Source organism: Bombus vosnesenskii, unplaced genomic scaffold (assembly GCF_011952255.1).
Source record: "Bombus vosnesenskii isolate JDL3184/JDL3185 unplaced genomic scaffold, Bvos_JDL3184-5_v1.1 scf7180000013883, whole genome shotgun sequence".
Classification (NCBI taxonomy): Eukaryota; Metazoa; Arthropoda; class Insecta; order Hymenoptera; family Apidae; genus Bombus; species Bombus vosnesenskii.
In genome coordinates this window covers 932,818-947,540 of record NW_022883264.1, presented here as the reverse complement: position 1 = coordinate 947,540, position 14,723 = coordinate 932,818, and the positions used below count along the sequence as shown (strand labels likewise).

Here is a 14,723-nt window from a genome sequence, read left to right as displayed (position 1 = left end):
AGACGGAAAATCGCGTACATTCTGCCCGAAGTCGAAAATGACGATCGAAAGTTGGAGATACGCTCTGAGGCTGTTACGTATACCTAAGAAGCATCCAAGATGCATATAGTCAACAGGCAAATTCCAAGCACACGGTAACTCTAGCAAATATATACAGTGTGGCGACCCTCGTGTCACCATAGGGATGAACACCAAACACTTTGCTGCCAAGTCCTTGCCTGACCAACTCTTTCACACAAGTAGGTACACACGTTCTCCGACTTGATCTCTGTGCTGCCAAAATTTCATGGTAGATACGCACCGATGGTTCGCTCTGTGCATTTTGACCTGCTCAATAATTTTCCACAAATTCACGAACGATCCTCGTGGCTCTGGAATTACCAAGAAAAGTCGCTGCCGTATAAGAAGGGAGCAGACGAGGGAAGAGAAAAGAAGCGTCTACTTGGATTAATGAAGTCGCGATAGAGTGGCTAAAGCGTGGCGTTTGCTCGGCTTCGAAAAAACTCAGGGGACTCGTAAGCCGAAAATTACACGGAGCTGTCCATAGATTCATAGATCCTACGACTGTGCCGGCATTTGGATTATCATATCCCTTCGGGCAACGTCCCGTGCTCGAACGCTGTATCGAAGCGATGGAGAAACGTTTTGCCATGTAATTTACTCGTTTGCCTGGAATTGGCCTATCGAGGTAATGGGCCATCCGTTGCATTGGACACCGGTTAAAACCACCGGCGACTGGTCAAAGTCAAATACCATGACAAATGCGTAGCTGTATAAGCGCGCGCCTATAGGGCTAGATGTATCGAGTGGATTTATGGCTGAGCTTATTCCACGCGTATTGTATTATGGAGCAGAACGAAACGATAGAGCCTCTTTATCCAAACGTTGGTAAGAAATTTGAAAGTGTAAAATGTGCGGAATATCCAAAGTATAGCGCCTTGTATTTTACTCGACAGCTGAGACCAATTTTCTACTTTGTCAATCATGTTCTCGGAGCTACGAGCCATTTTTCTAAAAACCTACGGTCTAGTTATTGTCCGTTGTTGTTGTTGTTATTATTATTAATATCGAAAGCTCAGACACGCGAGTATTTTCGTCGAGTGATCGTATTTGTGGAAAAAACAGCTGGACGCATACGTATGTTGTAACGCGTCAACAGGAAAAATAAAGCGGGGGGCAAAGGTTGCCCATTTTAACGAGGGCTGTCGGTATACAAGAAACTTTGTCCAAGAAGTTTGCGCACCTCCGAAATTATTTAATGCCCCGTCGACTGAAAGAACTAGCCAGACCCCCCTCCCACCCTCTCTTTGCAAATCGAGTAAAAAAACAGCCTCGTTATTTGTCGGGCGCGCGAAACGTAGTTCTGTACTACTTTGGCACGTGGCGAGCCGAACGAACGCGATTTATTACCACTCGTCCACGATCTTTTTCTCCTATTCTCTCCGTTTTTCTCCCCCCTCTCTTTCCTTCTTTTCCTTCTTCCTTTTTTCATTTTCCTTTTTTTTCTCTTTTTAAGCTTTAAAAACCGATGAATTTTCCACCGATAGTAGGCAGATCGGGGGGGGGGGGAAATGGAATCGTTGGCAGTTAAAAGTGGAATCGTTGGCAGTTAAACGAGTAAGCTTTATGATCTATGCGCGGCTTGCTTCTCCGATGCAATTTCCAATGGACGCGCTGGTAACATTCGTTGTTCCTCGGATTTGTATTTCGAATATCGCCCTGACAGAAAGGTGTAATATATCTTTTTCTACGCTTTACAACGTTTTAGTTCTGTACACCTTAAGTTCGTAGCGATTTGGTTTGATAATATTAATTTAATTAATTTAATTAAGCCATTCTATAACATTCTCGATTGAACCATCGATTTTCGTATTACCATAATTCAGGAAGAGGGTAATATAGTCGGTGGGATTTCTTAGCTAAGTGCGCCGCCAGAAGCAGTGGCATAAACGATATCATCGCGATCTATCTTCTTCTGCGTGACTAGCCATTTCGAGACCCGAGCATTTGTCATCGCTTAAAGGACCATCAATTTTCGACTGGACGATTCCTCTTGAAAATATCGATATTCCACGCACATCCCAGGGTTTCGAGCTAAATAAGTTTCCAGTCATGCTTTATTCGAGGAAAAGTGTTTGTGCCTCTGCCCGAATTATTTATACGTCCCCCGTTGCGCCCTTTACTTCTCTCTTCTCTTCTCTTTTCTTCTTTTTTTATCTCTGGCTATTTCTTCTTTTCCTAGAACGCTTCGTCGTAAATACCTACCGATATCAACAGCAAAGACAAAGGGAGAGGGCATTATGCACGCGTTACGTTCGCGTAGCATTTTTTAAAATTGAAACGTCTTCGTTTACGTCGTTTACTTCACACGGATGAGTGCCTCAAACGTAAAAATGTAACACGTACATCGTTTAACGCGTTCTTCGCTTACGAAGTAGTTTGATTTACGTGAAATTACCTACTTGTCGCAATCGTTCAACTGTTTGTTGCTTATTATAATAGCTACGGTGTCACAAATAGCTGCAAAGACGTTAACAGAAAGATTAATTCAGCCCGTTTTCTGTCATTAAATTTTCCTTGTTTCTTGAAATAAAAAGTATGCCAGAGATTCGAAGACACAATCTGTGTACGTAATTTCACGCAACACGTTGAAGACACGCTCCGTGCTACTAGAAAATATAATGCGACGTCGTAATAAGAATTCGTAGCGAGCTAGAGGAATCTTCTAGCTGTGTGACAGCGTGAGTGACGCTGAAAAAATTGCCTTACATTTTCCATTGGTAATTCAGCAGAAATATAGCCACGTCTCGGATTAAAACGTTCCAAGCATTGACACTCGCTCGTAATTTAAATCGCGTACACCAACCGATGGCTAGTATCGCCATTTAATCGATGTACGACGTACAGAAGATTCGTACGAAGTTGCGTTCACGTGTTCGCAAGCTGCTGGTACGTTAAGCTTCCCCTTAGAACTCGTTTTATTCGTAAATTAAATTTAGGACAATCAAAGACACGGAAGATGATGGCAATTGTGCGTTCGAAACGACTAGCTTCCATGCAAAGGGCGGACGAGGCGAGGATATACGGCTTCTGCGTTGTTTTATGTTGTTCGAGACGATCGTAACAGTTGGAAGAAAGGAGCCAATATCGAACGATCGATCTCTCACGTCTTGCGACACGCGGCGTAGCTGTAAGTACGCTCGGAGTTGCAGAGCCGAAGGCGATACAAGTTGGACCTACCAGCTGATAAAGTAAATTTTATTTCGACTTCTAGAGGTTTTCACGGCGGAACGGCAGACGAATGAACGGAATTGTAGTCTCACAGAGGTTTTCGAATCGCACAGCTTCCACTGTATTACGATAGAAATTGTACGTTTGCTGTCTTGAGCTTCTGTTCAGCGTAGGTGTGTTATTCGTGCTAACAGTTGACGCTGTAAGTGGTAATGTAAATTAGTAGCTAGCAGAGGCACGTATAAAGGATGATTTCGTTCGAGTGTTGCGTTAAACACGTACGAGGTGATTCGAATAACGTCGGAAGTTGGTTAGAAGAGCGTATTGTTTTAAGGGGGATAACACCTGGTCGTAGCTTTCCTTTGCTCGTTGCTGGGAAGCAATTTAGTCATAGCTTCCCTTTCTGTCCACGATTTTCCCTCGCTCGTATAGCGTCCTTTCGACCGCCCCAAACTTAAGCCAAATTTATACCGTTTCATCCTTTCATCCTTGGTTTTCACACGCGGACGCTCGAGCAAAGACAACGATGAAACTGGAACTACGCAGAGAGTCGAAAATGCGAATCGATTCTCGAAAGCTCGAGCTTTAGCAATTTTCTAACCTCACAGCTCTGTGAGGTCGCGTTTCCTCGTATTTTACAAGGTGGTACAATTTTCAAACGCCAAAGTGTCGTCGATGAATTTTGTATTGCCAATTATTGCTCCCCCATCGTTCGATTTCGCCGCTAAATATTTTCACACAAAATCGCATCGATGTCTGCGCGTGATCTTCGATCGAGAATTTACCCGTCGACGTTTAATCAGACTCGATGTTGATTTCGGAAAATTCGACGCTCGTCTTTGAGTTAAACCGCGTTCTCGTCTTTCGGCCGTTTCACTGACGGCCGGATCATTCGATTTCACGTGACCACAAGCGAATCAGGAGCGCAAAGCCGATTACGCGGCCGCGATAACTATTATCACGGTTTACGCAGCTAATTGCTAAACTGCGCGAAACTTTGTCGTTTACTTTCAATTTGCGGGCCGATCGTTGCAATTGACATAATCCATCCGATTGACATATCAGACGTGTAAGTGCAATTTTGTTGAGGTAGATTTATCGCACGAAAAACACCTGCCTTAAGATTGGCTTGTCCCTATATGCTCAGTTTCTGACGCTCCTGTGTAATATGGTGTCGAAAAAGATATACCACCATGGTACCTTGTTGATCTCCTCGAACAATTCCCCCAAAGCTTTTTTAACTTCGTTAGTCCTAAACGTGACTATCGGTAACATCTTTTCAAGAACACTACGTATAGTTTAACTTGTATTTATCCTACAACAAGTAGAAAAGTTGGGAAATAGAAATGGAATAGGGAGGAAGACGAGAACGGGAATAGAAATTAAAATAGCGATCGAGGTAATAGAAATAGGACGTCTATTTGCACGAATCTTTGATTTCTCCTCGGTAGAACTATATTTTCCCAGTGTAAAACATTTACACTCGCAAGGGAAATTCGGCAATCGGGAAATTCCCCAAAAATTCGAAGCTTCGAACAAACGTAGTTCGCGCGATGCCAATAGCCGAACAATTTTCTTTTCCTGCTGAAAAACAGCCCTAGGGCTGAAAATACCGCCCTGGGGTTTCTTTTTTTTTTTTTGGTGGAATCCAAATACATGCGACGGTAGAAGAGGAAACATCGAAAAATTATGAGCGCTGCGGATAAATTCTCAAAAAAAGAATATATTTTTTTTTAATTTATCGCATCCGTCGTACAGACCGTAAAGACGACCGCAGCTTTTAATCGAACTTTTTTCCTTCGTCTCGCGTACTTCCTTAAATATTCACGATTACACGAGGAGCGAAGATTTCTTTGCGAGGGTGTTTTTCACCCCCAGGATCGTTTCTCAGCGGGAGAAGAAAATTGCTGTGTTATTAGCATCGCGCGAAACTACGTTCGCGCAGAGTTCAGTCGGCTACGGTTTTCACCGGAAACGTCATTTATTTTGCCATTTTACCGAGTCTGTCTGTCCGGTGGACTGCACTACCACTGCGCCACGACTTTAATACACGGTTATACTACTGGCAATAATGATAACGTTTATGACGTATACAGCCTAGCAAATATACTTCGCTTAGCATCTCTGCCGTGATCCTCGTGGATATTGATTCCGCCGACTCGTAAAGCTAAATTCCCGCGGTTTCCACGACGAGCTTTGACTCTTCCCGCTTTGATATTTAAGCTGTTCAACAGGGTTGACCGACGACGGATGATGAAAGTTTGTTTTCAAAGAACCTTTGCACGTCTTCGTTTTTCTTCGTCTTTTTCCATTTGTTTCCTCTTTTCGTTTTCTTTTCTTTTCGTGTGTGTGTGTGTGTGTGTGTGTGTGTGTGTGTGGAAATGAAGTATTTCGCGTTTCACGAGTTTTCAATTTAAAACTTGAAACGGTCGCCAGGACTGGCCGTCTTTGGAAGGAACGCGGAGCGCATTGAATTTTTTCCAAGAGCAGAAGCACGATTCGCCAGTTTTATATTATCCTCGAGTCTTTGGAATTTGTCCAGAGACCTGGACAATCGGTCAATTGGTTTAACGATGTTGTAACCGTAGCGAGTAACCGCGTTTGTCCCATCGAAGGCACGTTGATGATAATTGCAGGAACGCGATTGCGTTGTTTGCCATCTACGAGCGAAGCTTCGAGTATCGTTGGTTCGCTGCAGCAACGACGCGATTAAAAAAAATTACGACTCCAGGAAATGCGCGTTTGAACGTCGGTTCAATCGGTGAAACCATTGGTCCCAAAATTGTCGAACTGTGAACGATTCTTTTACACGTAACACTCGCACGAACTTAGCGGTTTCACGCGTTACGTATCTGTTTTATATATTTTTAGCTAAACTGCTGCAACTGTTTTACACGCAGTCCATTACGCCCTTAACCACCATGTGTTGGATCTGGTAAAACGAAATGCGAATTATACGGGTAGATTAAACAGCTGTGCTGCTAAACTTTTTCGCCAGTGTGTGTCACGCGTGGCGCGCATTCCAAGAGGAGATGTTCCCTTAAGCGTTTAGGTATGTGCAGCGTAGGGTTCGTCAAAGGCTTCTAATTAAAGCAAGCCAAGCGGTTAATTCCAGAATCCGTTACGGTCATCCGCATACACGTTCGTCCGTTGGTCTTGAAGATGAGCTTATGACACGTTAATCGCCTACACGACGGATATACCGATTTCTGTCCTAATTAAAGTTGCAGCCTCGTCGGATCGTACGTCGATGGGCTTTCGTACGTGCAAAGTGTAATGTATACCTGTCGGTTGGCTGTTCGATGAACAAAACCTGTGGTTCCAAAGCGATTACGTTAGGGCCGACAGGAAAAGTAGCGACCGTGCCGTTTTTAACCAACTTACTGCTGCGATCTCTTTGAAAAGCGGCTACCTAAAACGTGTAGCAGATACAAACGAGTATACTCGTCGAACGCAACGTATATACGCGACGAATTATTTTTTCATTTTATTAGCACAATTTTCTGCAATTGTTAAATTGCAATTTAAACGACAAATTGCGAGTGTACTGAAATGCTATCGTTGAAAACAGCTAACTGGTTGAGGTAAAGCGAGAAGGATCTAGCCAGCGAGGCAGTGGTCGTCGTTCTCAATGATTCTCTCCAACTTTAATCGAAGTAAAAACTTTGCCGGAATAATCGTATGGCCAATCGCCCGAAATGAAATAAAACTTTGGATTAATAAAGGTCTGCTGCGTGAAATTTACGTCGTTAATGACAGAGCAGCGAATTAAAATTTCCGATAGCAAACTACTTCACAATTTCCTGATTAGTGTCCCCGTATTGTTATTCGTCTGTTTCACCATCGAAACTAAATTCCAGTTTCCAGCGACGCGTTCATCGCATTGACCGTTGTCTCCGTTTGTTTCTGCTCTCTCGCTAACTCGCGAAATAGATGTTTAATTCATGAACGTGATTAGCGAGAGGAAGGGACAAAGCGTGTAAAGTTATAAGTATAAAGTAGAATACGTAGTTTTAGTTCTCTGAATACGTTTTGATATCGGATGTTCAACATCGATGTTTACTACTGGCCAACAGTTGTTGTTAGAACAACTTTTGCATCGACGAAACGTTCTGTACGCGTATGTACGATTAGCATAAATTCGGCTATAGCAGCTTTATTTCGAAGTGCGGTGCACCACGAAGTCCATTTATCGATGTTGGACTTTGTGCCGCAATTTCGGTCAATTATCGTCCTACAGACAAGTCGGAGAACGATGGGAAATATTGAAATTGTCCGATTGTTTCATTCTTCTGAAATCCTTGGAACGAGGTTTAGATCGGAAGGATACAATATCCTATTCCTAGAAGCTGAGCGCTCCAAACGACTAATTATTTCTCCAATAACCTGGTTCGATCGTTACCTTCCGTGCGTGGCAGGTGTCCTGATACTCACGAGGGTGTAGAATTCTACAATTAAGTTGGAAACGTACGGCAACAATGGGAAAGCGGTGTAACAGAGGCGCATGAAACATCTACGTATTCACAGATCGTACGTTGCTCGGTGTAGGACGTTTACGCGTTTCATTGTCCACTTTAACGTAGAATACTCGTAATTAGCGTGAACGGCAAGTTAGATAAAGTACGGCCAATGCGAATATGTTAAACTTTCCTGTATCGTCTGTAGGTTGTGTTATTTGCAAACAGGAAAATACGACATATTGATATAATTACTGGTAATATTACGATGCATACGATATTATTGTCGCCTACGTTGAATAATTTCCACATTCGCCTTATTTTATTGTTCTATTTGTCGTCATTCGACTCCATCTGCGTGTTTGTTTTTTCGATGTTACTCGCCACGTTCGTCTTTATGAATTTCAAATTCTGATGGATTAATCGTATCGTTGATAATTTGCAGACCCTGCTCATCGAATTTGGACTACGTACGAAACTGTACTTGGCCAACCAAATTATTATCCAATGCGTAGACGCTCGAGTACGTAACAATTAATTTACTACTGCAAAATATCGCACAGCCAAGTCCGGCACGAAAACACCTAACACCAGGCAATCTACCCCTTTATTTGAATGCTGTTAACCGTGTCTCCTCCCACCAGCCACTTCTTGCGTATCCAACGTCGCATCACCCGATTTGAATTTGAAGTTTACTCGAAAATTCACCGTGTTTCGTAAAGCAAGTCGGTAGACTGCGGATTTTTATGCGTTTCTAAGATATTTGAAAATATGCGAAATTCTACAGAACGCAACGTAATGTGAGAAGATGTACGAAATAATAAATCGCGGTTCTGTAATTTGTAATTTGCATAAAAATTCCCAGGCTGCGATAAACTGTATCGTATCCTTATGTGTTTCGTGTTTTTTTTTTTTTTTTATTAGAAACGTGTTACGATAAACCCAGAGTCGCAAATTTGGCCTGCCCCTTTTTGCACGAAATCGTATACGAAGCATTTCTGGAGATTACGAGAAATGGACCTGCACCAGTTTCAAATTCCTCCCTCACGAAACTCCATTTATATATGTTTGTAAATTTGAACGTTTGACTCGAACAAACTAACGTTCGAGAATGAGGGACAAACGCGATGGCGACGAGTAAACTTCGCGGTTTCGCGCGATCAGGAGTTTGCTGATCCGACCGGTCGTCGATCCGCTGCTAGCTCGCTCGCCGATCGTTTCCAAGAGACGAATATCAGCCGCGATTCGTGCGTTTCTTTTTGCAGTTGAAAACGCTTACAGCGAAATCAGAGGACATCGATCGCTTTAAAAGCCAGACAGGAAATGCATTTGCCGTTGCCGGCGAATTTCCTTTCCCAGACCTTTGCCTGCGCTGGTTTTATTTCGTCGGAGATAACGTTTAAGAGGGGAATCGTGAAATTCATTAAAATAAATTCCGAGTATAAAGTGGGCGCTCGGGGTTGGATGCTCGGAACGAGAACGTCGAAGGAGGGAAATCCTTTGGCGCGAGAAATCCCGGCGACGCCATCGGAGACGAGGAACAGCGTGCACATCTCCGAAATATTATCCAGCGAGACGACCTTCTCCGGATAGGAAACGTCAGCTAATAGTCTCGAGGCCTGAAAATTCGCGGCGTCTGATTCTTGGGCCACCCTCTATACATACTTGCAGTCGAAATTGACTCCATTTCTTTAAATCGTAGGAGCAAAAGTACAAATTCTAGTTATAAAGTACGTGACTGCTTCTTACATTCCGAGCAACCTCGTTAATAAACTCGTTTCCATTCGTAAATTATTCCTCGGCTGGGTCTTATTTACCGTTCAACCGCGCGTTAAAGCTTCAACGATAATTTTTTCTAATATTCATGCATCTTGGGGGCGAAGAAAAGCGCGTATCTCTCGGCGTTATCCAAAGTTAGTACGCTAAACGGATGAACTCGGCGAGTACATCTACGTTACGGTGTACTCCGGACTAGTTCTTCCAGTACGCAATTTCACGCAAATTTCTCGTTTTCCTAGCGAATGAACCTCGCGATCGATGTGGCATCCGTGATATACTTCGCTTCCGTCGCGTAGAAAACCGACTTTAACCGTGGCGTACGCTTTCAAGCCGTATCGCGGCAGGATGCCTGTGTTTTCAGCTCGGTTGAAAATTTCACGTGTTTTTAGTACCACGGAAGTTTATGGTGCGCACGTATTTTACTAGAAACATATTACCAAGTTGATGGAGGTTACGCGGCGTAGTCGCAACGAGGCTGAGACGAGCGAAGAAAGGAAGTGGAAACCGCGGAATATACTACTTCGTCGTGCAACATCATCGACTTAACTACTTAACCTTTCCAACGAACAAACGTTCGAGACACTCGACCCGGAGAAAATAGCCAGCAAATGTACTGACAAAGATTCGATAAACGGACTTTCGCCAAGTATCCTGGGCATCTCCTGCTGTCGAATTTCAGGAAAACTGCACGTTACAGGCATTTGTCGTCGGAACGCCGCGCCGTGAAGCGTGCGAACGCGGCCAGGGAATTTTGATTCTCGTGCCGAATGCACTCGAACGCGAACAACCGCTCGTTGCAGTCGCCAGTCGGACAGGTTTATTATTATTCGTCGCGGGGACGTTATCCTGTCCGAACTTGTATTCTATTAATTCGCCCTTTTCGCGGACTTCCGACCGGCAGAAGTTCCTTTCGGCCGGGGAAAGCGACCGAAGTCGGCGGAAAAATAAGTTTCACGGCTCTGGATGAAGAGCGTCCGCGGAAAGCCGGATATTGGAAATACGATACTTTCATCGGGCAACTTGGAAAGTGAATACACCCTTTAGAAAAGTTGCCGCGCTTCCGAAGGAATCACGTCGAGGAAATACACAAAGTGGAACGGTGTTCGTGGCGTATCGAACCGGGACGAGCTCTGAAACGCGTTAACGAGATATCTTGCCGCGAAGTGAACAGGGCAGGAGATATTTTGCGGAAGTTCAGCCGACGAGAGCCACTCGATACACGCTACTGGCGTCCTTCGAGCCTGACAAATTTCGCGTTTCTACCGTGGCTTTTTGAATCTTCGACGCGAGCGTCTGACGTCGAGCGTACGTCGTCGATTTTAACCAAACTTACCACGCATTCTTCGACTATCGAAAACGCGGTCCAAACACCGCAAATAGTTACGCCAAGATTCAGCGTGTAACATGCGCAGGTTTTAGAAAGGTCGATCAAGCGCCGACGAAATGGCAAATCTCGACGATCGAACTCGTAATACTTTCTTGCAGCATAGCCAGCTTTAAGGTGTCTGAACGTCTTAAATCTTTAATCTCCTAAACTGTCTCGAGCGACATAAAGATTATTTTCAGACCAGATTTCATTGACATTTCATCAGTATGAAAAATAAGTACACGATACATAGGCGATTATTTCTAAAAGCAATTTTTGTATCGCTCGACGAAAACCCGGATCATCGATATTGGCTATGGATATGGTTATTTAAAATATTATTGCGAATACAATACGTCACTCTATTTCGTAATTATCTCGAGATCGGGGAACACTTTCGAAATGGGATTACTTAGGATATCGTTTCAACTGACACGCTATGTCATTCCCTAATTACATAAGATAATTATTCGGGATAATTATGGAACAAATTAACTCGTTCCTTGTAATTATGCTTCAAATAATTATTTCAGAGATTGACATACAAATCTCTTTATTGCCTTGTCTTTGCTATTATTTCCTTCGTCAAATTTGTCATTGAGAGATAACGAAATAAGTGGCGTTGTTTCGGACGAGCCGATGTTGTCCGCCTCTCGCGTATAAACCCGTGACGATATCGAAAATAATGGCGCGATGTAAATTATTTCGGATAGTTATCTCTTGCTTCAACTTGGAATAAAATTTGTCCAACTCTGTTCTTCGATGTTTAACGGAGGATGAGGGACAGGATCGTTTCTGCGCCGTGATCTTCCCGTAAATTTTTATCGATACCGCGCAACGCCTATAATAAACGTTGGTATTTCCTAAGACAGCGGCGTTCGATGTCGCAGTTACGACGTATCCCATAAAAGGAACTTGGCTTCGGAAATATCGTGCATGAGAAAGGTGGGATGGATCGTTTAGCGGTAATAAATGGTAGCCGTAAATTAAAAGGTTACGAGCGATGCACTGAAATCTGGTTTCATTTCTAGATAACGCGTATAAAGGACGCGTCTCGCCGCAGGATAGAAGTCAAGAACTGGAAAATGATCGTGGCTGTTACGGTCCCTATTGTCCTGTTTAGAATTTCATTGTTTAACCGGCTATCGTCGCACGCGGTGTCTGAAACAGCATCGCGCAAAGAATTAAGCGAGTCTTTGCTATGCAACCGCTGTAAGTTTGTTTAACTCAGCGTTGTCAAAATTTGATGCCCTCGACTGGAGCGTATTTGAATTATCGTATTTGGCAGGTTGTTAATATCGTGCGAAATTGTACGTTCTCGTTATTTCCTGATAGGTTCAGGTTTTGCGATTAAAAAATCTACTGACGAAAATGGAACGGAATAGCATGAAAGGACGGCTGTCGGAAAATTACTTATCGATAAATTGAAATAGCTTCTGTAATAAAGAGACTACTCTAGTGCGTGTATATATATACATGTTATTACATATACAGCTATTAAACTTCACTTTTCTTCTGAAAGAAATCCGTTAATTTAACTTTAATTAACTCATATTGCATCGTGAAGCAGTAGCTGTCTACTAAGTAGATAGAGAACGTCTGTCCAGTTATTGACTTCTCTACTTATCAGGCAGAAGTGAATTTAAACTCATTGATCGTACGTCGCAAAATGATACGGCATTTATACAGGATTTCGCGGAAACCTCGCGGAGCTCGTTCCAAACTCGTTTGAAACAAATTATTGCACAAAATTGAAAATATATTTATATTTGTTCTGTATGGTAATAAGTAGGTATAAAAAAGGAAATTACTATATTTCGATAAATAGCAAATTTCAGGAAACAGATGTTCAACGACTTGCTGCGCCATGAATTAATTGAACAATTAATTAAACAATTTTCCAATCTCACTCTTCTGTCAAATTCATCTAATCAAATTCATTCAATCAAATTCAAATCGAACTCATTAAAGAAATCTCTTCGCAAATTTTTCTTTGCAATCTCCATTTTCAAACCTTTCTTTTAATAATTTTATATACATGCAACTCGTCGGGTACACGAAAGGAACGTTACTGCCGCTTAAAGCGACAAAGCGTACGAAACGATGAATCAAGCAGCGAATCTTCATCAAACTTCAACTTTCAAACAGTGCTACGAAAATCACAAATAATAGGCGAGATAAAACGATGAATTGGAGACCACGTTCGATAGGATAGTAAATTCTAGGGCCCGATTCTTGGAGGAATTATCGGCCAATTGTATTTCCTTTCCGATGACAAACAATTCGAAGTTCAACAAATAATTGGTTCACCAAGTGCTGGAGTTCAAACGCTCTCGTCGGTCCAATTAGTCGGCTTCTCGCTTTCGGATAGTCAACAGTCAGTTAGCTCGGAGAATTCTGCCGCTTTCCTTTTTCCTTCGCTGTGTGTTTCGAATCGCTGTTTCATCAGGCATCGATCAATACGACGCCAGAATCCCGCTTTGATACGAATTATAAGGCTTCCATGAGATGTCGTGAATCGACATCCTCGACCGAAAGTGAATGCTGCAGAATGCATTGGTAACGGTATATTCTGATCATTATTACCTGCAATTGCCTGGACTAGCTTTATTTGATACGAGAAACAATCGAACGAAACACTTCGTGCACGGTTTGTCTACCCCTGTTTTTGACTTTTGTTCAACTTTTGTTTAAGATATTTCTTTTTATATAGTATGGTAATTTAGGATAGTAGATAATTGGAGAAATTTCATCTTACAAGTATAGGTACGTGGTCTTCTACACGGTCGTTGAATGCTGCCAACAATAACAATACCTACATTCGGGGAAATACCAAGATAAATAATTCAGAAAGCAAAAATTACAAAAATATTTGAACGCTTTGTGTTGAGCTTCCCTCACTTGCTACTGTGTATCTCGCCGATTTCGTATCACACGGTAAATGTATTCCCTGTGAAGTAACAATTTACTATTCACAAAGCTTTATGAATGCAAAACAATATTGGTGCTCAAGACATTCATTGTTTTCGCGTTGAAAGCAGGCAAATGCTTTGTAACGTTTCGTTGAAGATATAGGCATGTACCTTTTACTGGACATTTTACTATAATAATTATACGTAGAATATTATTTAGAGAAGACTAAAAACTATATTAATGTAATTACTATAACAATTATATATGGCATATTATTCGATGAAGATTAAAAACTTTTTTTACAGCTCTTTCGCTAAACTGTGAAAGTGTAAGAATATTTTTGACATATGTATAGGAGGTTTCGTAGCTTTCATACAAATTTTGCTATCGTGTCAATGGATAAAGCACGAAAAAATTATTCAAGTAGAATTGTTTAACGTTAACGCAATTGAATAATCTACAATAATCTACAATAATCGTCGAGAACAATCGTAGGAATTCGAAAACGGCGGGAACCCGCCTGCGCGATCGAGGTGCGCAATAGCATCGATCTCGCCGCGATATCGATAATCGATAGCATGGTCAACGGAACGATGAGGCGCAGGGTGGGGGTATTGCTCTACGCGCGACTTGTACGGGGTGAAGAAGGCCAGTTCGTATTTCGATCGATTGGCAGACGCACGTGTTTACGACACGACACGAGCAACTTTATCGTTTCTTCGCGTTCCTGCTTATACGGAATACAGTTTAATATACTGTCTTCATTCGTCGTCCAAGATGTTCGTAAGCGAAAATCCAAGTTTAAATCGCTGCCATACAAACGGATCTGGGCGTTCGCCAAGGAAGAGTCTAGAAGACCAACATGGCGTCGGAAGCAAGAACGTTATGCGCGGGCATAACGTACGTATTCCTTGTCGGACAACAGAGGCCGGTGAGAATCTTTGGAGAGCCGATAGGACAATAAAGGAGAAAGACAA

At 42.5% G+C, this 14,723-nt stretch overlaps 1 protein-coding gene across 13 annotated transcripts in view; it reads left to right on the top strand.

Moving 5' to 3' along the window:
- Nucleotides 1-14,723, top strand: part of LOC117239191 (cyclic nucleotide-gated cation channel alpha-3-like) — a 220,574-nt gene that overhangs the window by 96,853 nt on the left and 108,998 nt on the right. For 10 of the 13 annotated variants that reach the window (XR_004494380.1, XR_004494373.1, XR_004494372.1 and 7 more), the window contains one exon: nucleotides 8,134-8,211. The exons of the other annotated variants lie outside the window; for them this stretch is intronic. Coding sequence is in view for 1 of the 10 variants with exons in the window: in XM_033504592.1 (XP_033360483.1) it covers nucleotides 8,134-8,211 (78 nt within the window). In the remaining 9 variants the exon portion in view is untranslated. The remainder of the gene's footprint in view (nucleotides 1-8,133; nucleotides 8,212-14,723) is intronic. 13 annotated transcript variants of the gene reach the window in all.